This window comes from Haliaeetus albicilla, chromosome Z, assembly GCF_947461875.1.
Source record: "Haliaeetus albicilla chromosome Z, bHalAlb1.1, whole genome shotgun sequence".
In the NCBI taxonomy this organism is placed as follows: domain Eukaryota; kingdom Metazoa; phylum Chordata; class Aves; order Accipitriformes; family Accipitridae; genus Haliaeetus; species Haliaeetus albicilla.
The window spans coordinates 15,765,419-15,788,772 of NC_091516.1; the positions used below are offsets into that span (position 1 = coordinate 15,765,419).

The window sequence follows — 23,354 nt, forward strand, 5'->3', positions numbered from 1 at the left end:
TCAGTGATTGAAAAAAACCCTGCTGGTTGTTCAATAAGGCTGAAGCTGTCCAGCTGCTCAACTTTAGTTCAGGAAATGTAATAGTGTGTCATTTGCCACTGATCCTCACCACACTGAACATAGAAATAGCTGTTTGGGTTCATTCTTTCCTTATAGATGACAGTATTTTTGGCCCCGAGACAAAAGCAGAAGTGCAGTCTTACAGGGCACAGTTTCTACAGTCATACATGTTCAATTAAGTGTGAAATTTCTCTTCCAGCTAAGAGAAGCTGTTCAGCCTATTCAGCTACCTTTAGACTTCTTACACTTCCCTCTGTTTCATCTTCTTCGAAATAGCAAGCACAAGTGCAAACATCCTAATAAAGTAGCCCGTTTCCCTTTGTCAGAGGGTACATATCACTTCAGGTCATCTTGGTCTCATTTCTTTTTTACCGTTGTGTTGCCCAAGAGCAAAATCAGAACAGTAGTAGTCAGTGTTTAAGTGTGAGAAACCTCATAACCTCACTTCTTTATGGTTGGGCTTATTATTAGTCTGTAGGCAGAAGGCACTTTCATATAGGAAGCAGAATCTTGGTTCTACTGAATTCTAAAGAAAATTTGCTGTTGACTTCAGTACAGAATATTAACTAGAGACTGTAATGATGTGTACGCCTGTAGAGTGAATTGCATGATTTACATACTTTTTAAATCCTTTGTAGAAATATGATGAGTGGAAATGAGAAAGTAAATGGTGATTCATATTCTGTATTAAACTCTCTTCCTCCTTCGTGGAAGTTAACATTATTAGCTGCTGCATAGATATGTTATTTTGGAAATACCTCAACTACTACCTGAACTCACTGTAGCCTTTCTTTTCTTTTTTTTGAAAGGGCAGGGAGAGTTCTATTTTTCAAAACAGTGTATTTCCAAATATACTTATTTACATAAAGAAAGAAACTGTGAGGATGCTTGTCTGTTCTAAAGAAATTAACTTTTTAATAAGCTCTGGAGTGCTAGGTTTGGGGGGGGGGGGAGTATGTTTAAGTGCCAATACAGCATGGAAACCTCTGTCTCAGTGAGCTTTCCAGACCAATTTTTCAAAAGTGAGGAGCTAAAATGCTAGTGATAAAAGCTAGAATTTTTAATGTTTCTCCAGGTTTAAACGAACCTCAATGTTTAGCATCACACACCACTGTGCTACATATCATTATATTTTAAATATTAAGTGCTGAAGAAAGAAAGAAAGAAGTTTTAAAGTGCTTATATAGGAAACACAAAAAGTCCCTAGGAGATATTTAAAACAGAAATTTTTCAATTCATACCCCTTTATTTATTGTTGAGTATTAAAATTACATGAGCTACTCCAGGATCAGATAGAACAAAATTATGGGGCAACTGTGTTATTAAAAGCTTTAAAGTTCTCTACTGAAGTTATTTAAAGAAGAAGGGACTGCTCCTTAACTATTTCTTGCATGGTGGTCACATCTGTAGTCTCTTCTACAGTTTCCTCAGGACTCACATTTTTATGGAATTAAGTTCTGGTCTAGGTGAAGATCATGCCTCCATTCAAATTAACAAGGATTTGCTACCAACATGAAAGGAGATGAGAAGAGGGGCTACATTTAATCTTTCCTCAATTAATTCTTACATCATGGGGGGAAAAAAAAGGGGGAAAAAAAAGCAGCAAAGTGATCCATATTTAGACTGTAAATCTGCTTTCCCTCCCCTTTTAGGTGCTCTTTTTTGGATTATGTAGCACCTCTCTGACTGTGCTGGTCACTGACTGTTTAAACACTTTCCCTCGTAGGCTTGGTCCCATGATGTGTGTAGCTGTGGAGAGTGGAATAAACCCGTACACTCAGAGAAAGCAGCCAAAGGTTAGTAGTGCAAAGAAATTCTTTCTAGTAATTTCAAGCAGTTATACAGCCTCTGCCATAACTCTGGGTTCCAGAAAGTTTGGAATTTGGCATAAAATGGGCTGTGGAAGAAGGGAGTAACTGGCAGCCAACAGACAAGAGAGCAATTAGGCACAACTCACTGTCACTTCTGTGTATTTTTGGCAGCATTTCAATAATCTAACAAAAGCAGTAAATAACATAGATGAGTTCTCAGTTGCAATGGGTTTTCTGAAGCATTTTATACCCATATTGCTGGGAAAGAATCAGATACACAAGATGAAAGATATTTGAGGGACAGGCCCATACTTTGAAGGGAAGATTTTGGTCTACAGGCATATTTTATGTTCAAATTGTGTGAGTTAACTTTGTTTAAACTGAATTTTGAAAAAAAAACCCAAACTTTTTCCCTTTTGGAAAGAAGTAGAGTCTTTTCTGGTATTCAGAGGATTCCCTTCCCCTTTTCCCTTTCAATAAGTCAAGCCTTTGTACCCAAAGAGTCTTCAAGGTCTAACTTCCTTATTTTGCCAGGGAGTTAGGGTGACAAGGAAACATAGCAGAATGCATACTCCCTAATAGTACTCTGTGATGGAACATACACACTTACACATACTACATATATATACATACACACGCACACACAAATATAGCATATATGTATAGTGTATATATATAGACACCATTTCCAGTGAGTGAGCTAGGGACTGAAAGTCACATCCTGGTATAATTATTAGATACTTGTCCCAGTTGTAAGCAATTTTTTTTAGCCTTTTCCACTATCACAGGTGGGTTTTGAATCATCAGTTTAGAGATCCTACAATTTTTGCTTCAATTACTCCTCATCCTTTGCGCATTGATTGATCCCTTTGTCTAGATTTTCCATTTTAAATTTTTGTCACTGATCCTTTCGCTTCACAGAGTATCTCAAAGATAATTCCACAGTCTACTCTGTTAGAAGGAGGTAATCTGTTTGCAATCAGGTTTTTAAGATGTCTTCTCTTGTCCAAGCCTAACTAGGTCACAGAGATGTACTTTTATCTATCTTTAGAAGCAGGTTTATCCAGCACAGAGGTTCCTGAAAAAGAAACAGGACTGTCTTTAGTACTTCAACCACTTTCATGCTCTCCACCCAGCATTTCCAAGAACGGTGTTATAAATAGCATCAACATGTCACAGGTGACAGAGGGAAAATATATTTCGTGTTCCAACCTATCCTCTGCCTGGCTGGATAGATGCATGTACACAAACACATGCACACATTCAGATAAGTGCATCCCTCAAGAGGACTACAAGGATGTTGTGAGGTTATGCAGGGAGAAAATCAGAAGGGCCAAAGCCCAGGTAGAACTTAATCTGGCTACTGCCATAAAAGACAATTAAAAATGTTTCTATAAATACATTAGCAATAAAAAGAGAGCTAAGGAGAATCTCTATCCCTTACTGGATGTGGGGGGAAACATAGTGACAAAAGATGACGAAAAGGCTGAGGTACTTAATGCCTTCTTTGCCTCTGTCTTTAATCGTAAGACCAGTTGTTCTCTGGGTAATCAGACCCCTGAAAGACAGGGACAGGGAGTGGAATGAAGTCCCCATGATCCAAGAGGAAATAGTTAGTGACCTGCTACACCACTTAGACCTACACAAGTCTATGGGGCCGGGTGGAATCCACCCAAGGGTACTGAGGGAGCTGGTGGAAGTGCTCAGCAAGCCACTCTCCATCATTCATGAGCAGTCCTCACTAACGGGGGCGTCCCAGTTGACTGGAGGTCAGCAAAAGTGACACCCATGTAGAATAAGGGCTAGAATGAGGGTTTGGGGAACTAGAGGCCTGTCAGTGTGACTTTGGTGCTGGGGAAGGTTATGGAGCAAATCATCATACAGCACGTACAAGACAACAGGTGATCAGGCCCAGTCAGCATGGGTTTCTAAACAGAAACTCCTGCTTGACTAACCTGATCTCCTTCTATGACAAGGTGACCAGCTTAGAAGATGAGGGAAAGGCTGTGGATGTTGTCTACCTAGACTACAGTAAAGCCTTTGACACAGTTACCCACAGCATTCTCCTGGAGAAAATGGCTGCTCATGGCTTGGATGGGTGTACTCTTTGCTGAGTAAAAAACTGGATGGATCCAGCTAGCAGCCGGTTACAAGTGGTGTTCCCCAGGGCCAGTTCTGTTTAATATCTTTATCAGAGATCTGGACAAGGCGACTGAGTGCACCCTCAGTAAATTTGCAGACAACAAGAAGTTGGGCAGGAGCAGTTGATCTGCTTGGGGGTAGAAAGACTCTACAGAGGGATCTGGACAGGCTGGATCGATGGGCCAAGGCCAGTTGTATGAGGTTCAACAAGGCCAAGTGCCGGGTCCTGCACTTGGGTCACAACAACCCTGTGCAAAGCTTGGGGAAGAGTGGCTGGAAAGCTGCCCGGTGGAAAAGGACCTGGGGATGTTGGTCAACAGCCAGCTGAATATGAGCCAGCAGTGTGTCCAGGTGGCCAAGAAGGCCAACAGCATCCTGGCCTGTATCAGAAATAGGGTGGCCAGCACACAGGACTAGGGAATTGATTGTCCCCCTGTAATCAGCGCTGGTGAGGCCACACCTCGAGTCCTGTGTCCAGTTTTGGGCCCCTCACTACAAGAAATACACTGAGGTGCTGGAGCGTGTCCAGAGAAGGGCAACAAAGCTGGTGAAGGGTTTAGAGAACAAGTCTTATGAGGAGTGACTGAGGGAACTGGGGTTGTTTAGCCTGGAAAAAAGGAGGCTGAGGGGAGACCTTATTGCTCTCTACAACTACCTGAAAGGAGGTTGTAGTGAGGTGGGTGTTGGTCTCTTCTGTCAGGTGGCTGGAGATAGGACGAGAGGAAATGGCCTGAAGTTGCACCAGGGGAGGTTTAGTTTGGGTATTAGGAAAAATTTCTCCATGGAATGGGTTGTCAAGCATTGGAACAGGCTGCTCAGGGAAGTGGTTGTGTCACCATCCCTGGAGGTATTTAAAAGACATGTCGATGTGGTGCTTAGGGACACGGTTTAGTGGTGAACTTGGCAGTGCTAGGTTAGCGGTTGGACTTGAGGATCTTAAAGGTCTTTTCCAACCTAAATGGTTCTATGATTCTAATATTCTATAATTTTACAGAGCCAAGGCAAAAGGTAGCAGCCTTATTTAAGATGAACCAAAATTCATAATCAATATTTTACTTGAACCCCAAATTCAGAGGAACCTCCCTGTATGATAGTGGAACATAAAATTTTGCCAGAAGAAAATTATTAATCTATCTGCCTTGTCACACTGTACCACTAGAAACGCTCAGAGCATTCTTAGGTGTCAATTACTCTGGAGACCTGGGGGTTTGCTGACATTAATTCTATATTTAGTTTTATAGTGGAGATTTTGCCCTCCTATTTAGAAACAACCCTCCCCAGATTAAGTCTATAAAACTGAATGTAGTTTGGAGAATCATCAAAGGTCTTTCTTCCCCCAAATCTGCCAGGTAAATATCTCTGTGATTAAAACAAAGAAAATAAATTAATCTCCTCCTTCTTATTACAATACAAAGTGAGAGAAGCCAGGAAACACGGCACAAAACCTGATGGTACACAGTGTCCTTAGATCACTTGGCCATTGTTTTCTCTCACAGCAGCACATGTTAATGATACAAAGAAGTTTAACATTTTTTGGCTTTGGCTTTTCATGTCACAACCATAATAAATGTGCACATTATTGTTTGTATTGCCATATCCTTTAGATGCACCGCCAACTTCTAGAGCCTGTGCATGCACAGCCAAGGACAGGATTTTGCCCACAAATAGCCTGGCTGAATTACATTAAGCAGAAACATTGCTATACTGATTCAGCTGCAAAGCAGTGTGTCATGGTACAGCATGTTTATGTTGCAAAGATGTATGGGTCAAACTTGATTTAAACCATCAATTCTACCACAGGAAGACCAAAGCTTCTTTGTTCTTCACTAACCAATTTAATTCTGCTTTAAAAAGCTTTTGTCTTATGTGGGCCTAAGACATCCTTATTTGCATTTAGTTAAAAAACCCAACAACCTCCAAAGCAATAAAATAGACAATAAACTGTTAAACCCAGGAGAACAGGAAGAAATAAAGAGATTTGAATTTTTGTTTGTTTTAAGGAATTTGGGCAACACAGAAAAAATCAAATATGATGAAGAACGAAGAAACGAGTTTTAATGTGGACAGTACCCAAGCCTCTCCCTTCTCCCGCTGCCTGCAGCCACTGAGCCCTGTTACAAAGCCACACAGAACAACTCCATTTGGTGAAGAATTCAGACCTCACCTCTCACATTTCCGCTATGGCCCTCCTTCCCTGGGAGACATGGAAACATTCCAGGGGTCCTTGGAAGGAGGGTCTCGGAAACGCAAGAGCATGCCAACAAAAATGCCTCTTTCTATCACCCTCGAGGGCTCCTCATCACCACCAGACAGACCTGAAGATCACAATGACATAGGCTCTTCCAGTCTCCCCTTGGTGTTCCAACAGCCAGCACAGACCAAGTACAGTTCCCAGATGATTGACCTCTGCAACTTTGGTTTTCAGTTCTACAGAACTCTGGAGCACTTTGGAGCCAAGCCCATTAAGCAAGAACCAGCAAAGCCTAACATGGCATGGCCCAGTAGCCCAGCATTCATGCAGGCTCCTTACCCTTATTATCCTAAAGTCCACTCTGGCTTAATGTTTCCTTTTATTGTGCCACCCAACTTTCATTTCAGGAACGCCTTTCAAATGAAAAGACCTCCAGAGCCACCCTTCAGGAGGGCTGAAGTAAGAGAAAGTGGTGAAAATAAACAGAAAGTGGAAAGAGTAGATGTCAACCTTCAGATAGATGACAGTTACTATGTTGACGTGGGGGGTGAACAGAAACGCTGGCAATGTCCCATGTGTGAGAAGTCCTATACATCCAAGTACAATTTGGTCACCCATATCTTGGGGCACAGCGGCATTAAGCCACATGCTTGCACCCGATGTGGCAAGCTTTTCAAGCAGCTGAGCCACTTGCACACACATATGTTGACACACCAGGGCACTCGGCCACATAAGTGCCAGGTGTGCCACAAGGCTTTCACTCAAACTAGTCACCTTAAGAGACACATGATGCAACACAGTGACATCAAGCCTTACAACTGCAGGATCTGTGGCAGAGGTTTTGCCTACCCCAGCGAGCTGAAAGCACACGAGTCAAAGCATGAGAGTGGCCGAGAGAACATTTGTGTGGAGTGTGGTCTGGACTTCCCAACCTTGGCCCAGCTGAAGAGACACTTAACAACCCACCGTGGCCCTATACAGTACAATTGCACTGAATGTGATAAGACCTTCCAGTACCCGAGTCAGCTGCAAAACCACATGATGAAGCACAAAGACATCCGCCCGTACATCTGCACTGAATGTGGCATGGAGTTTGTGCAGCCCCACCATCTCAAACAACACTCCCTAACTCACAAGGTAAGCCAGCACAGGTTGCACTTTCACCTTGCATTGGAAGGTAGCACAGGAATTACAGGCTACTAAAGGTACACGTATGCACCTCCTCAGAGAGAAGGTAATCGGTCTGTAGTGTGTCACGCTGGTCCTTTGCCAGCTGGAGAGTTTTATGCAGAGCAAAAGCCCCAGCAGCACTGGCAATAGTAGAAGCTAGACGTGTCTGTTAGTCTTAGGAAAGCACACACAAAACCCGCTTCACTATAAACAGGAGTTCAATTAAGCCACCGGTATGACTTCCCAAAACTGTATTCACATCTCTCCATTTCTGTGTTTTATCTTCAGAATGACCTTCTGTAACATAACAAATTTGTAGAGCTGTATAATCTCCCTGCAATTTTAATAGAAATTTGCTACTGAAAACCAGTTTTATTGCTTTGCTCCCTTAATTAGGAAGTAGGTGGATTTGCAGTAGACTATGTATGCAGCGAAAGAAAGTGTATTATTACTCATCAGATTTTGAAGAATCATTAGACATTTAGGGAAAAAAACAACGTAAGAAAAATTCCCCTTGGCATTTAAGTTATCCAGAATGCCAGCTAATAAAAGTGGACAAGCAGGACCATAATCCGAGCCAATTCTTACAAAGTGGCAGTCTTGCCACTGCTGACAGCAATGACAGCAGGGTCAGTTTAGGCTAGGTGCGGGCTTTGGAACACATCCAGAAAGATCGCTTTCAAAAATAGGAAAAATGTAACTGTTCCTTTCAAGAATGTCTGAAATTGGCTTATCCACCTTTACAAAAATGTTGTTAAGACATGTCAAAACCCCACACATTTTATAAAAATTTGCTTCCAGCTTTGCATATTTTTGCTCTAACACTTGAATTTTGGCTTTTCTATGAAAAACATTAAAAATACAGACAGCTGCAGCCTTTCAGTCTTACAGACACATTGTCTTTTAAAAACCAACAACCTCTACTTCCACATTTGCTTTTTCTTCCCTACTACATGATTGTAATTTCTGCTCTTTTTGGAGATTCCCTGGTCTTTGGATTTACCATGCGAAATTCTACTAACTTAAGGCTTGGAAGTTTTTTGTCACCGGAAACGCAATGCCCCTGAGCCTTTAAAGAGCTTCTGCTTCTTTGTCCACAGCTGCAGGTGGATTCAGCTGTGAACATAATTAACAGTAGTTAGCTGTCCAAATGCAGTCTCACATCAGATAGGCAGACACTTAAAGCCACTGTTGGTGTTCACAGTTCTAGCTTTGCAATTAACTGTGAAAACCACTGGCTGGCATGAAAGTAGAGATTGTTTCAAGTCTTCTTTGTAATGGGGGCCTGCAGGAGGAGTAATTGCTCTCGGCACTTCACTAGTAAATCCTCATTACCTTCAGCAAGTTAAACTCTTAAAGTGTTTAGCGGTAGATTCATCGATGTTCACAGCATCTAAATGACTTTTTGAGGAGCTAGCAGATAGACCACATGGGTGTGAGCAAGAATATTGAATTATGCATTAGTAAATTCACTGGATGGCATAAAAGGTGCTAGAAATGCTCTGTAAACACCAGATAAAATGAGATCAATCCATTAGGGTTAGTGCAAGTCCCACTAAGAGTGAACAGTTTTTTCTCTACATTGAGTGTAACATGTATATCCTTATTTGGTGAGATTGCTTGACTAGATCTCAGTTACTTCAGATTATTTTATATAGCTTTCTCCAAAACAGGGCTATGCCTTTTTTAGAAACCAATTAAATTCATTTATCAAAAGCAAGCACTACTTTACTGTCTTACCTGGTTAGCTTTTATTCTTGGTTTGAAAAGTGTACACATTTGACCAATACTTTACTTAAACAGCAGCGTAGGACAGAGAAGCTCTGCTGCTGACTATGTCTTATTCATTTGTAAACTTACTGCTGGAAACAAAACTCATTATTTCATTAAGCTTTTATTTCGTTTTCCTTCCCTGCTTCTCAGATTCTTGTAAGAATTTGTCAGGAAAAAAATACATATGTATCTATTACTTGAGCAAATGATGCTAAAAGTGAAATAATGTATTACCTGCTTTGCTAATGAAGAATTAATAATTCATATATTGCTGTACTGAAGATCAAATGATCTAGAAAATTTTCCATCTACAGAATTTTCTGATTTTTTTTCTTTTCTTACAGGGTGTGAAAGAGCACAAATGTGGAATTTGTGGCCGGGAATTTACTCTGCTGGCCAACATGAAGCGACATGTCCTGATCCACACCAACATCAGAGCCTATCAATGCCATTTGTGTTTCAAGAGCTTTGTGCAAAAGCAGACTCTCAAAGCCCACATGATTGTTCACTCTGATGTCAAACCCTTTAAATGCAAGGTAAGTGCATTTGGTGACAGAGGCATTAACCTGCTGGATATTTCTGTGATATCATCATCTTGTGATATGGTAGAATTAGGAAAAGAAGATTTGTTAACACGTACTGCAGTTGCATTTAAATTAGCATAAACCAGCCTGGTTTTCTTTCTTTGTCCAGGTTCTGCTTACATAGCACAAAATAATGGAGGTAAATATCTGTGGTTTACTCCCTTCCCCTTCAATATCAGTAACTTTCATCCTCAGATATTTTTTTCTTCTTCATGAGCATTTAAGTGCCATGGCAGCTTGAGGACAATAAACATACCTGACAATTGCTTAGTACAGCCATCCAAACAGAAGTCTAAGTGTTTAATAGCTTAAAACACTGACTAAAACCATAGATCAAGTCATGCACCCCGCAGAGGACCATGGAAAAGCAGCAGCCATGACTTCACACAGTGATGCTATGTGACAGTTCAGGGAAAGACTCAAAGAAAGTCACAGCAAAATACAACTGCAGAAGGGATTTGAATAGGCCAAGTACAATTACCAGATTGAAATTCAGGGCAGGACATCAGTATCCTAACAAAACAGCCTCTGACACCATCTGGCCTTTTTAGGATCCTGTGCGAATTCCAGTTTGCTGCCTCCATCCAGCACATTGGAGGATGACATTCCTTTTCCACCCTCTCTTCTCCTTCCTCCCTGTAAACCGTTGAGGCTTTGGCTTTCTTGACCATGCTCATCTCATATCTTCCTTATGAATTATTCATGTTTATGTTCTTACTCAGTATTGGACACTACTTCTGTTTCTTTTGCTGCCTATCTGGTTCATTACTGTAGTCATACCTTGTGAAGTCAAAGGCTGTAGGTTTTATTCCCACTTTGATCTGCTCTAAGAGGGCTATAAATACAGAGTGGAGCATATTACCCAGTTTATGCCTAAGTAACTGCAGATTGATCTGGAAGCAATTTCTAGAACTCTTTCATCCAACATCTTTATGGAATTAAATATTTTCTTAAAAGGAACATTTCATTGAGAAGCAGAACTAGATGAAAAATTTTAAATGGAATTATTTTCTCTTGAAAAATGTAGAACTTCAAAATGTCATAGGAAAATACGTCATTCAGTGATAATTTTAATTTGAAAATGTCAAAATTAATCTTTTTTACATCCTCATTTTGCTTTGATAACTTTGAAGCATTTCACTTTGAAAAAAATAACAGCAAAGTCTTTCAACTGTAGCATTTTGTTTCATTTTAATTTATGTCCTATTAAAATGTTATTTTGTATACTAGGATTTATGTTATTCTATATTGATAAAATAACTTTTGTGACTGAAATGCTTGGGTAGCTCCATGTCAAGTCTGCTGGAGACTTTAATTCTTTGAGAACATCTGCAAACAGGTCTTTTTGTTCCCATTTGGCTAAAGTCCTCCCCTGACTGCTCAAATTTCAGAAAAGAAACTCAATTGTTTAATCAGCTGTTCTGGATGCAGTATCTGGACCCACAATATTTTTTAGGTATGTGCAGATTAGCTGGAAGTTTGTGTTCAGGTTAGGGTTTGATGATGACAGACTATTAAAACTTGGAGGTGGCAATAGTTCGAACTGGGAACTGGAGTAGCACCAGTACGTTTTCCAGCCAGTAACAAAAGCTCTACAGGAACACCTGTTTTTCTTATTTTTTTTACTTCTCTGTCCCCACCCAATGTTCCTAGGAGGAGAGAAACAAGTAAGCATAGTGAACCAGTTTCTCCTATGTCTGAAGGGGCATGAATCAACATCAGTGCCCCTAAAAGGAGCAGAGATTGTAACAATATGCAAAGGGAGAATCGGGAATTGCTCTTTGGTGTTAGGAACATCCCTTGCCTCTCTGGCAGAGCCCTTGAAAGACTTGAGCAAGTATTTCTGGCTGGTATTCAGAGGGTTAAGGCAATGACCAGATAGCAGCCTTTTGGCACCAAGCTCCTCCTCAGCAGAAGGAAGGATATAGCTGTATGAACAGCCTGCTTAACAATGGCTCACATGTCCCCGGGGAACCGCCTGCAAATAGATTTCATCTTGCTTTCTCTTGTACTTTTCAAAGCTTCCTGTTTTCTCACGGTCCTTTTGGACAGTTTACAGTCTTTCTCCCTCTCCCTCTCTCTTTGAGGAAAGGAACACCCTTCTTATGAAGAAAAAAAAAAAAGAAGAAGAAGAATGCAAGGGAAAGAGAGCACAGCAGTAGCCTTTCTACTTCACCACATGTGATGGTTTTCTTTACCTTTTTCTCACAGCAAAAGAAAACATGAGGCTTTCCTATATGTCTAATCACAGCTAAGCATAGACTATCTGAAGTGACTGAGTAGCAAATAGTTGTCCCTTCTGCTTCCTCATCCAGCTGCAGTCTGGATCTGTGTTTGATTTTTCTCTGAAGAGTGAACTTCTCTGTAGTGTTTAAAGGCCTGAGCACGTGCTGCCTTGTTTATTTCTGTTTAAAAAAAAAACACCACTGAAGAGTTCTGAAGTAGTTGCGCCAAATAGTGCAATAGTGCTAATTCTGATTTGTAGAGGAAGCTTCTATGAAACTTACAGTTGCTTTTATTGCTGAAGTCAGCAATGTTTCAGACCTCCAATAAAGAATGCAATGAAGTTTTCTCCAGCCCAGCCAAATACACTTTGCAGCAGACATTCTGAACTCCACTTTTTTCCCATCTAAAATCATGGGTTTAGATCAGGAGTCAAAACCAAAGAAAATGTGAGAGGTAAGTACTTTGGGAAGAAACAAAACAGACTTGACAATCTAGAAAGGTGATACTTCATGTGGTGGCTTAGGAAGACAAAATCTAGTGTTGAACTAATTCAACTTTTCTAGCAATCTGCAATGAAGTCCATTTCACCAGCCAGTGCAACAAAGTGTGTTCAGCAGACTGGCAGCTGAGGTTTTCTCTTCAGGGCTTGAACCCAACAGAAGGTCCACAAATAAACCATGTTGTTTCTGCTATCCCAAGATCTCTTGCATAAGCTTTACATCTCCCCATATGCTAAGGTCCTCTGTGGTGAGTTCTGATGGATCTCCATCCCAAGCAACTGGCTCCAGGTCATCTTTCACACTCTGTTCATCAGTGCTTACACACTTGCCCTGTCACAGAGAAAGAAAATCTTGTACACCTTCCTAGTTTGGTCTGTAGACTCAAGCTGTTCTTTAAGCAGTAGCTGAGAACTCCAGCTAGCTCTGAGTTGCTGTCTTCCAGCACTTGAGCCCCACACCTCCTCCCTTCACCCTCTGGATCATGGACATTAATCTGAAAGTTGACTTGTGCCTTTTGAAAAGGATAGGTTACCCAGAGACCATGCCAAACAATGCCATTGCTCCAAAAAACAATTTTCATATCTGAATTTCTTTCATTTTCCTGCCGCACCTCTCCACTCTAGTACCATTTCCTCACATCCCCAGAGGAGATTTCAGGAGAGGAACACATTACACATCTTTAAGACTGTGCATGACTTTGGGAAATGGAAAACCTACCCCCTTTACTCAGAGGCACAAAACTTTTATGCTGTAAGGAACTATTCTTTATGAAGTCCCCTGTCTTTTCATTATGAAGAAAGAGAAATAAATATTGCCTTGACAGAAACAAAATAAATGTTCCTACTAGACCCATTTTAATACTCAAGACCCTAGAAAGATATAGATTTGTATGAAGTACTCTAGCCATTCACCTGTTCAACCTGATTTTCCTTGATTACCAGGTTAGATAGGGAATTAAAGACCTAGTTATCAGAAAGCAAAAGCTGGTGAGAACACAGGTCGCAAAAAGCTGGTGAGAACACAGATCAGTCACAATACAAGCAGATAACTAGAAGCCTTCTGCTAAGAGGAATTAGAGAGGAATTATTATTGGCATTCTTGTAGCCAGAGAAATATTGACATGTCATAGGTTGTTCCAGCAGCTGTCAAGATAAAATCAGCTGCTGTTCTTCCTTGCGAATTTTCTGTGCTCATCAGTGCTTCTTCTCCTCCTTGCTTCTCAACACTTTCAGAGTGGTTTTCTGGTGCATTCATTTCCCTGAATATAAGTCATCCAGCATATTAGCTTTCTTTGAATGCAAAGAAAAGACAGTCCTCTTTCCTAAGTGGATGGATGACCCTTGGAATCAGATATCTTACTCTTACAAATTAATAGCTCATTTTCAGTTGCTCCCCCTCACACACACACTGTCTTGGTGAATGCTTTGCTGATAAATGTATTTGCTAGAATGTTCTTTTTAGCAAAACCACAGAGAGCAAATCAGAGAATAGAACTTATGCAGCTGAAGCAAGTAATTTTTTAAAAGTGAGTGAATATTTCCAGACTCTTTCTTTTTGCAGCATTGACTCAGCTCTAGTTTTTGTTTAAAAACAATATCCCTGCAAATTTTTATGTTAATGAACTGCTTCCATTTTCCCTCAAGAGATGGTTTAAAATGCAAATGATACAGTACTATTTCACCAAGGTTCATTCCATTATCTACATTTCATCCAGATATTCCAGGTCATGGCTTGGTGAATTTGAATCAAAAAGTACTGTAGCAGACTTTCTGTAAAAAAAAATAAATTAAATCAGAAGTCAGATTAGACCAAAAATTTGGTGAAATCTCAGTAATTGCTTTTTAGTAATTTTCTCCCAGATCAGTACACTGCCTGATGGAATTTTCAGTTACTCAGTAATGGTGATTCTAGCTCATATAGTAATAAAGATCATAAAATAAATATTTGTCTAAAACCATTAAAAAATAGCTGAGGTAGAAAGCAAACACAGAAGTTTGCAGAGGATGGAAACAGCCACTTGAATGTGAATAAAATTATAAATGTGATAATGAAAGATCAGAAGACAAGTAAGACGAGAAGCTTGTAATAGTGATGTCAAACTCTCATGTGTTGAGAATACATTTGATTTATAAGGACCAGACTACAGAAGGACCTATCTAGACAAACAACAACGAAAAAAAACCCTTATTGTTTCATCAAAGGGAAACTTGCATGATCAATGGCTTCAGCTGGCAGGAACAGGCTTCAGGGAAAGCTGAGTCATTCTTACAGTCCCATGACTGTTTAAATTCCAGCTTACTCACCAGAGACACTGAAACACAGAAGTTGGTAAACAGAAGATAAGAGGATCAGAGAAAAAATGGGGGAGGAAGAAACAAAGAAATAAAGGAATTGCTTTTTCTAGCTTTAAGCAAAATGTGCAGCCATTTCATTTCAACTTAAGGAGAAGTGATATTCTGCTTGACGGTTTCACAGAAACCCTTCAATGGTTTTATTTTGTATCTCCATCTCTGCCTGGTGTTGTTCTTGATTAAAGGCTAGATTTATAAACTACAGATGAAATGGTTCACTAGGGCAGAAAGTTATACTTTGAATTTCATTCAAGTTAAGAGCCTTCCAGGTTACGTGCTTAAGCCTCTCCTCTCCTTAAAACAACATTCCCTGCTTTTGGGGAATCCTTGACTGTGTCCTAGTCACCAAATTTAAAAAATGGCAGAAGTGCAGAAGGCTCTAGAGAGATCAGACTCAACCACGTATCCTTGTCTGTAGGATTTTTGCCTGTATATTTGAAAAACAAATTGCAGCCAGAAGCGACCAGGGCTCAAGTTGAGAAGAGTAGGCTCTATCTCCTTTTAAGATGTTCTCCTTGGAATTACCCCTTTGAACTAATAATTTTCATTTTTACTGTTTTTACAGCTGTGTGGAAAGGAATTTAACAGAATGCACAATTTAATGGGACACATGCACTTGCACTCGGACAGTAAGCCTTTCAAGTGCCTCTACTGTCCCAGCAAATTCACCTTGAAGGGGAACCTAACCAGGCACATGAAAGTCAAACATGGGGTCATGGAAAGAGGATTTCATTCTCAAGGTAATATTTTTCAGCAAGGTTATTCTCTGAGAGATTTGAAGATGCATATCAGTAAACCCAAATGTGCTTTATAACACAGATCCATGATCTTGTACCATAGATCCAATACTACTGGAAGAGATTGAATCCCATAAGCCTGGGAGGTTGGTTGTAACTATCTGTATTACTCCAGCACTACAGATTAGAGATCCCCAAGGTAGTCACCCTTGTCTCAGAGACCTGTCAGATTAGTATCTGATGACACAGAGGTACAGACTGAGATGGAGGAGTAGATAGAGACAAAATGAGACAGTATTTATGAGCATGAAGGAAATAATTTTAGCACACGAAGTTGCTGTCATCAAGTGTTAGGGAGAATATGGACAGTAGTGTGAGAGCAGAGGATTTATCAAGCCATACGAAACATTCTTGTACTTAAGCCCAGGGCTCCCCATCCATCACTGTAAGAAGATGCAATATCCACAGCACCACAGAGCTTCTCCCAGCAATTGGGTACCACAAGACACAGATGGGAGTGAGCTGGTGGAGGCTGAGCTGTAGTGAGGCTGTTGCACGTGTAGCTGGCCAGGGGAATGATTGCATGACATGATCTCCCCGACTGAAGGTGTAGTTCCATTATTTTTGAATAAATGTTACAGTTTCAAGGGGCTTGATTTGCAGAGGCTGACAGACCACAGCTTAGCAGCCATGGGCAAGCAGGCATTTTTCCCCAGACACATTTGGTTAGGAGTCCATAGTTTTTCTCTCATGTTTGAGGTACATCATGAATCATAAATTCATTCAAAGCTGACAGAAGCAAAAAATCTAGAGGATTTCATGGGTCTTGCTCACTGCTTATTGGATTCATATCTGGAATGGGAATGGAAACCTGAATGGCTCCATGTCCAGGAGCCTTGGTTATTCTGTACCACATTGACATGTTAGGTGAAGGCCATAGGCTCAGGACCCAGTTTACAAAGAAGCATGTGAAAAGGAGGAGACATTCCTCCTCCATCTCAAAGTATATGGATTTTTTACTACCCAGGGTATCCTGCAAAGCATTTCCTATCACCCACCTAGTACATACACTTCCTAAAGGCAGACTCATGTGTGCACACATCCCAATGCTGTCTAAAGAAGTGGGGAAATTAGGGAGGATTGTTTTGAGAGTTTGAGTATCCAAGATATTTTGTTTGTTAAGACTTTCTGGATAAATAATTATTTCATGGGTAAGATTTCTTAGTGTTCCTCAAATTCAAGCTTTAGGACAGCCTAGCACATATGTAAGACACATGCGCTAATGCTATTTAGTATAAAATTTACAAATATCCTAAAAGGTAATGAAATAAATGGCTCTTTTTTCCTGTAAATCTCCATGCTAATTACACAATTACCTGTAATTGAAGACAGCCTAAGAGCTTTTCAGTGTACAGAGATTCTTCAGCCCTTGAGGCTTATCAAACACACGACAATTCATAAGGGCTGCCACCTGGTCATGAACCATTTTAACAAATGTAACCTGTTGCAAAGTAGCAGCTCTATCTAGTGAGGCAGCCTAGATCTTGTAGAAACTGGATTCAGTTACTGAGGGGAAAAAACCAAAACAAAGCAAGCAAAATAGTGGCTTTTGTAGATATTTGCTATTGGGTGAAATCCTCACTGCAGTACTGTCACTATTCTTTTATTTAAGATGGACTATGCCTGCAGTGTCTGAATCTTCTTCTGTGCATCCAAATGCTTAGAGCGTATTTGAGTCCACAGATGCCTCCTGGGTAACATCTGGATTTCCAGCAACAGAGGAGACACTCTGACATATGTTAAGACAAACCAGATCCAGGACTAAACTCAGACTTATACTGCATCACTCAAAACCATAATTTGTTTATAATGATTTCATCAAGCTGAAGCACTATCTAGTGCATAGAACTTTTCAGTGGCATGAGTGACTTCTCAGTGGGTGAAAGTGGAAAAATTAAGGATAGTGGAGGTTGTAGACCGCTGAGACTTGATTGTCTTTTCATTTTTAAAGTAGTAACTTTGAACCAGAGTGTCCATAGAACAAACACATTAACACGTTTTTAATCTCTTCCACTCCTCTGGAAAAAAAAGTACAAAACCTGGGACTTTGATTATGGCCTGTGACAGTTTAGATCAAAGTTTTCATAAAAAAAAAAAAAATAGGAAGGAGGAAGTGGGTAGATTCACTAGCAAAAATAGTTTACAAGACACCAGGCCACTTCACTTTTATTCCTAGCTCCCTCATCAAAACATCACAATGTTTTGTGTGTCCTGACCTGGCTGTGAAGTGTATACAATAGCACTTCTTTTAACAGCATCTCAAAGGAGATGCCATGTGATATAAACAGTAAAGTACTTGGAGATAGCTGGGTGGAAGACAAAGGTAAAGTATGAAATAGAAGGCCACCTCATATTTTGTTTTTAAACCATGTATCATGTAGTAAAATTTCCTATATATAAATTGTTCCTTTTCTCCTCCCCTCAAACCACTACAAGGTTTTGGAAGAGGAAGAATTGCTCTGTCCCAAACAAATGTCTTGAGAAGCCTGGAACAGGAAGAGCCCTTTGATCTTTCCCAGAAAAGCCAAGGGAAGGGAATCTCATTTCATTCGGATGGTGAGAGTGCCAAGGGAAGCTCATGCCAGGAAGAAGAGGAAGACAACTGCTATGAGGCAGAGCGGTACAGCCCTGCCATGTACCGCTATGATGACAACAAGCTGTATGTGGCTCAAGATCTGTCTGGCAAACCTGAGTGCATGATGAAGGACTTCAGAGAGTCCTACTGCAATGAGAAGGAAGAAGTGCTAAGTGAGGCAGGACTGGAGAAGAGAATAGGAAATTCAGACAAACAGGGGAGCCAAGGAGAGAGAGACCTTGCAAACAACAAAGAACACCTCGGCTTTAGATCTTTTGAAAAAGCCAGACTTGGCCACTCTCTCTCTGATTACCTGTATTTCAAGCACAGGAACAAGAGTTTGAAAGAATTGCTGGAAAGAAAAATGGAAAAACAAACAATGCTTATAGGCATTTAAAATGGACATTTTAAAACAGCTGAAAAATGGGAACCAGATAGCTTTTAACATGAACTGTAATTTACTAAAGGCTGGAATTTTGTAGTAGCCTTTAGAAATAAACAAGCCAAATTAATAAAAATAATTTAAGGTAAAACATGTACATTGAAAGAATAAAGCTGTTGACGGTCACCAAGAAACGCAATAGATGTTGAACAATAACAATTTTATACTTATTCATTTGATGTATAAGCAGGCAATGGGGTGGGTACAGGAGTTTATTTTCCTTTATCTGGGGTGGTAGAGTCTTATATGCAATTTTCTAGTTATCAAAAAGCAACATACTTTAGTGTTTGATTTATTATCTGAATAAATATATATGAACACTTCTAACTATACATCTCATAAAAGAATCTGAAAATACTAAGTATTTCAGAATATAAGCAAGAGTGCTATTAGACATGGTGTGCATGAAAGTGTTGTCACCCTCAGAACTAACACAGTCCAAATACTTTCATTTACTGAAGTGACTGTTAGTTCAACCACTTACAATGAGAAATTGGAAAGAAATTAAGAAGAAATACTAATGTCTTGTGAGATAGTGAAGGGCAGGTCTGTAAGGCTTTGGAAGTACTGGAATTTATTACAGTCACAGAAGCTTTTCCTCTGGCATAAGGGATGTTCATGCTTTGCTATGTTTCAGTCAGTATGGGAGTATTTGGCAATTCTTCAAGTGAAATAGCATGGACTATGTTGACATTTTGTTCTACTGTCTGCTCAGACCAATACATCTAATAAGCAGCATCATCATGTAGTATTTTCAAGTCTTGCTGTAATTACACATGAAGCAATATGAGTAATTTAATTGAGAAAATGATGCAATTTTGCTGTTTATCTCTTCAGTTTATCTAGCAAGGATGATTTTGAAATGCACAGCTCTCATCAGATTTTATTTGAGAAGGTATACCAAAAAAGAGCCCTTACAGAGTGAGCAGTAGCTCACAGGGGAAAACTGGTTTTGGATTTCCTCTTATCGGAATCAGAAATTTTCCCTTATCAACTTGGCTTGAACAGTAAGCTCCAGGCCTTTCAGAACAATTCCACTCACACTGTTTTTAGTGAGTCATTCCCAACGTTTCATCCTCTGATTCCCATACAATTGTATGTTCATAACAAAGATGCTAAAAGCACATTCCATTAAGCACATTCCATTAATTGCATGAATATTTTGACCAGTGCTTGATTCCTGCATCTTCAAGATAGATAGATGACAAACAGCCCCACACCATCCTATTGCTTATAAGGAAATAAAGATTTAATAAGTCATTTAATTAGTCCTATGTCATTCTGACATCCCAGCTCAAAAGGTTAAAATCCATATATATGGTACATCTTTTCCAAATATTACTACCTTCTTCACTTACCTGCCAAGTTCTTGATTTGAAATACCTTGCTATCATGCTCAATATATAGCAAGTTATAATTAAATATAGTCATATACTTGTGGCTTGCTAAGGCTAGAGTCATGCAGCTTCAGCTCTCTGCCATAATAAGAAACCACTCACCTTACAGAACTAATGATTCTCACACCTACCAGTTAATCAGCATTCACAGGGCAGCAGCCCTTATTCATCATATAAAATTTGTGTAGTCCAAGGTTGCAGAAGGTGGTTTCATTTTTCAGGGCTCAAACACAGCATAATAAAGATTCTTAATGAAGATCAGAAATAGCTGTTGATAAAAGAAGCTGTAACATACGGGTGACTCTTCTAAATGTAATTAACTCTATAGCTGATGTACATAATTTTTTTAAAATAAAAAGAGTATACCAAATTGAAGTGGAATGTAGGTCATTTTAGGCCTAGAATTAATGATGTCTTTCAAAATGAGGTATATTTCAGAGGTACATAGCCATGTTTTTTCAGTGGTGAACTGTTTTATCATATACTCAACTTCCTTGCTTCTACTGCAAGATAAATCCTGTTGAAAAAGGAGCCATCTTTCTTTCAAGGAAGACATTGTGGTCAAGAAGAAGAATCAGAAAATTTTTGGAGTAATGTGTGTAACTGCATTCTTTCTTAGATGAGAGGGGAAATGATCAGGTAGAAATTCAGCATGGGCTAGGATATAGTCTCTTAGAAATGGGAACAAGTCCTTCGGTTACCGTCTTGGCAATATCTTGTCTCTGCCAGGCAAAAGTTCCTATTTGAGAACATATACAGCCAAGAGCTGCGAGCTACTGACTCTTAGAAATGTCTCCCTCAAGGTGGTATATTTTCCAGCTGTGCATGATTCATGATCTGTCCACTCCACCTTCGCAGCCATATTAGTTCCTATGATAAGAGGAACGAGCAACAAATCAGGAACCTGGTTGCAATTCCTAAAATGGTGATCATGCAGATGAGTTGAACTTAGCAAGTCCCTTCACTTCGGTGGTGGGTAAAGCAGAAAGGCATGCAGCCCTTCCATTGCAAAGCCCTGTTGTCTGTGCATTGGAGAGTGTTATGGGACAGCTAGACAATACTTATCAAGAAAGAGACAAATGATTACATATCAACAGCACTCCAGGCAAATGGAGCAAAGGAGACATTTTCAGCAGAGCTCATCTCCCAGTAGATAACATCATAACCACAAAAAAGATGTCTGCTGGAAGAATGCAGTCCAGAGTTCCCTTACAGGCCTTATAAGGGAAAGTGACAGACATGTCCTTGGGAAAAGAAATCACTGCAAACAGTTCTGGATTGTCTGAATCGTTAACCCAAACACTTTCAACCACACTGTCACTGCAATTTATCCACTTCTACAGTCCCCCTTCTCATTGGAGCAAAGGCAACTGCCAACCACATACAGCCAGGTGGAAGGGAGTAGAAGTCCCCAGAATGGCAATGCTATTTGTGAATAATTCATAATGTGAATCCCTTTTCTTGCATTCTTCCTAGAAAGCAGAGAATATTCCATTACAATGAGGCCTTGAGACAGTGCCCAGTCACATAGTGACACCAAGTTAATTCACAAACACGCAAGGCTAATTCATGTTAGAATAGTAAAGAACTCATCTAAAACTGTAAGTCACCAGTCAGAGGAATTGCAAACAGAACTATGACTGAGATAAGGAGACAGTGCCAAGTGACCCAAGCAGAGAGATTAGGAGATGATAGTCCTCCCTACTGCAGAACATAATGCAGCTGGGTCTGAGATACTTGTTACAAAGAGGCCCCAAGGGACAAATAAAAAGTGAAATAACAACCTTCATTGTGAAGCACCTTGCTTTTCAAACATAAGTTATTTTCATGCTATTTACATTGGCACCGTTTTGGGAACAGACAGTAACTGCCTTTGCTTTTTAATAGCTTTGAAAATGCTTTATAGAAATTTGGTCTCATAATGAAGTTATTTCCCATTTCTAATTTTCGAGGGATTAGCTTCCTTGTTTTGCTTTGAATAGAGGTTCAGAAGTCCTGTAGAGACATTGCCTGTGTCCTGGACCTTGGTGGGCACATTTTCTTTTTTAACTCCTTCCTAATCTGAGTCTATCTACCTTCTTCTTGCTATGTGCGGGAAAAAAAGTATTTCTCTGACTCTTCTTTGCTATTTGGGTTTTCAGCTTGTAGTAACACATGAAATTAAAGCCCAGTCTCCACCACCTCTATATTAAATTACATCCATACCATTTCCCTGCATTATTATATGAAGCCAAACTTCATCCTCTTGGAGAGCGTCAGAGCAATGAGTGGCCACAAACTCATACAACTGACATGCTTTCCAAATTCATACAAACCGAGATGCTTCAAGAAGCCATGCTGAGGAAAGGTAAATTGGCCACAACATTATGAGCCTCGGCAAGTGAAGGCATGAGGTTTGTTAAATTAGAGGCTTTTCTGCTATTAAGGGCAGCAGGGAGAATTCTGCAAGACTGTACAGAACAGAGTGGGTGGATGAAAAGTCAAAAGTTGGGTTAGTAAAATTTGAGGGTAAAGAAATACAACATATTTACTGAGAAAGTGAAGTTGTATGTACCACTGGAACAAGCGGTTTTGACTCCGGGCACGAGGACTCAGCCATATCCTTGTGAACCTGAGTTCTCCTGGCTGCTGGGCAGCCTCCAGTCTATGAAGGCAAAGACAAGTGCTCTGTGTTCAGTAGATCAAAGGGTAAAACACTGTATGATAATATTATAATAGGAGTTTATCCTGTGCTGTGTCCTATAAAACAAGTCAGTGGAAAGACCAAGTAATGCTACTGCACCTACCTTTTTACAACTCTGTGTTGGTCTACTGGCTATTCTCTGATTTCTCTCTTCATATGCTGCTGCTGGACTCTGCTGTTATGAGTGTGCAGTTAAATAATATAAGTATTATACTTACTATTCCAAGAAGTTTTTAATAATTATTAACAGTTTTGAAAACAAGTCATGTCTGCTTAGCTGAACAAGATGTAACAGAGCTAACATTTTGTACTCCTAACAGATTTTGCAAATGATGTGGTGTATATTTATTTCACATAGAACACTGGGTTCCTATTTAAAGCCCCAACTCAAAAAATGGACCAACTATCTGTGAATGTTTACTTTCTGGCTTTCTATCTCAATAGTAAAAGCATGTATGATGTATTGTATTAATTTAAGCAAATAAATATGTACTGCAGAAGCTGCTGTACTTTGTTTGAAATGGATCTGGAGTTCTTGGCATGCTAGCTATTTTATATAGTAAATGCATGGGGCTGGTCTGACAAGGTCATACTTCACTCAGCTGCACTGAAGAGTGGTCCTTGTAAAGGGAAGGCTAAATCAGTGATGAAG

General features: G+C 39.9%; 1 protein-coding gene across 1 annotated transcript in view; it reads left to right on the forward strand.

Moving 5' to 3' along the window:
* The window catches only part of ZNF366 (zinc finger protein 366), a 36,727-nt gene extending 14,764 nt beyond the window's left edge, over nucleotides 1-21,963 (forward strand). Inside the window, exons 2-6 of the mRNA XM_009919065.2 lie at nucleotides 1,787-1,856; nucleotides 6,014-7,341; nucleotides 9,492-9,683; nucleotides 15,374-15,548; nucleotides 18,042-21,963. Of these exons, the coding sequence (XP_009917367.2) occupies nucleotides 6,043-7,341; nucleotides 9,492-9,683; nucleotides 15,374-15,548; nucleotides 18,042-18,577 (2,202 nt within the window). The 5' untranslated portion in view covers nucleotides 1,787-1,856; nucleotides 6,014-6,042 and the 3' untranslated portion in view covers nucleotides 18,578-21,963. The remainder of the gene's footprint in view (nucleotides 1-1,786; nucleotides 1,857-6,013; nucleotides 7,342-9,491; nucleotides 9,684-15,373; nucleotides 15,549-18,041) is intronic.
* Nucleotides 21,964-23,354: the final 1,391 nt, after the last annotated feature.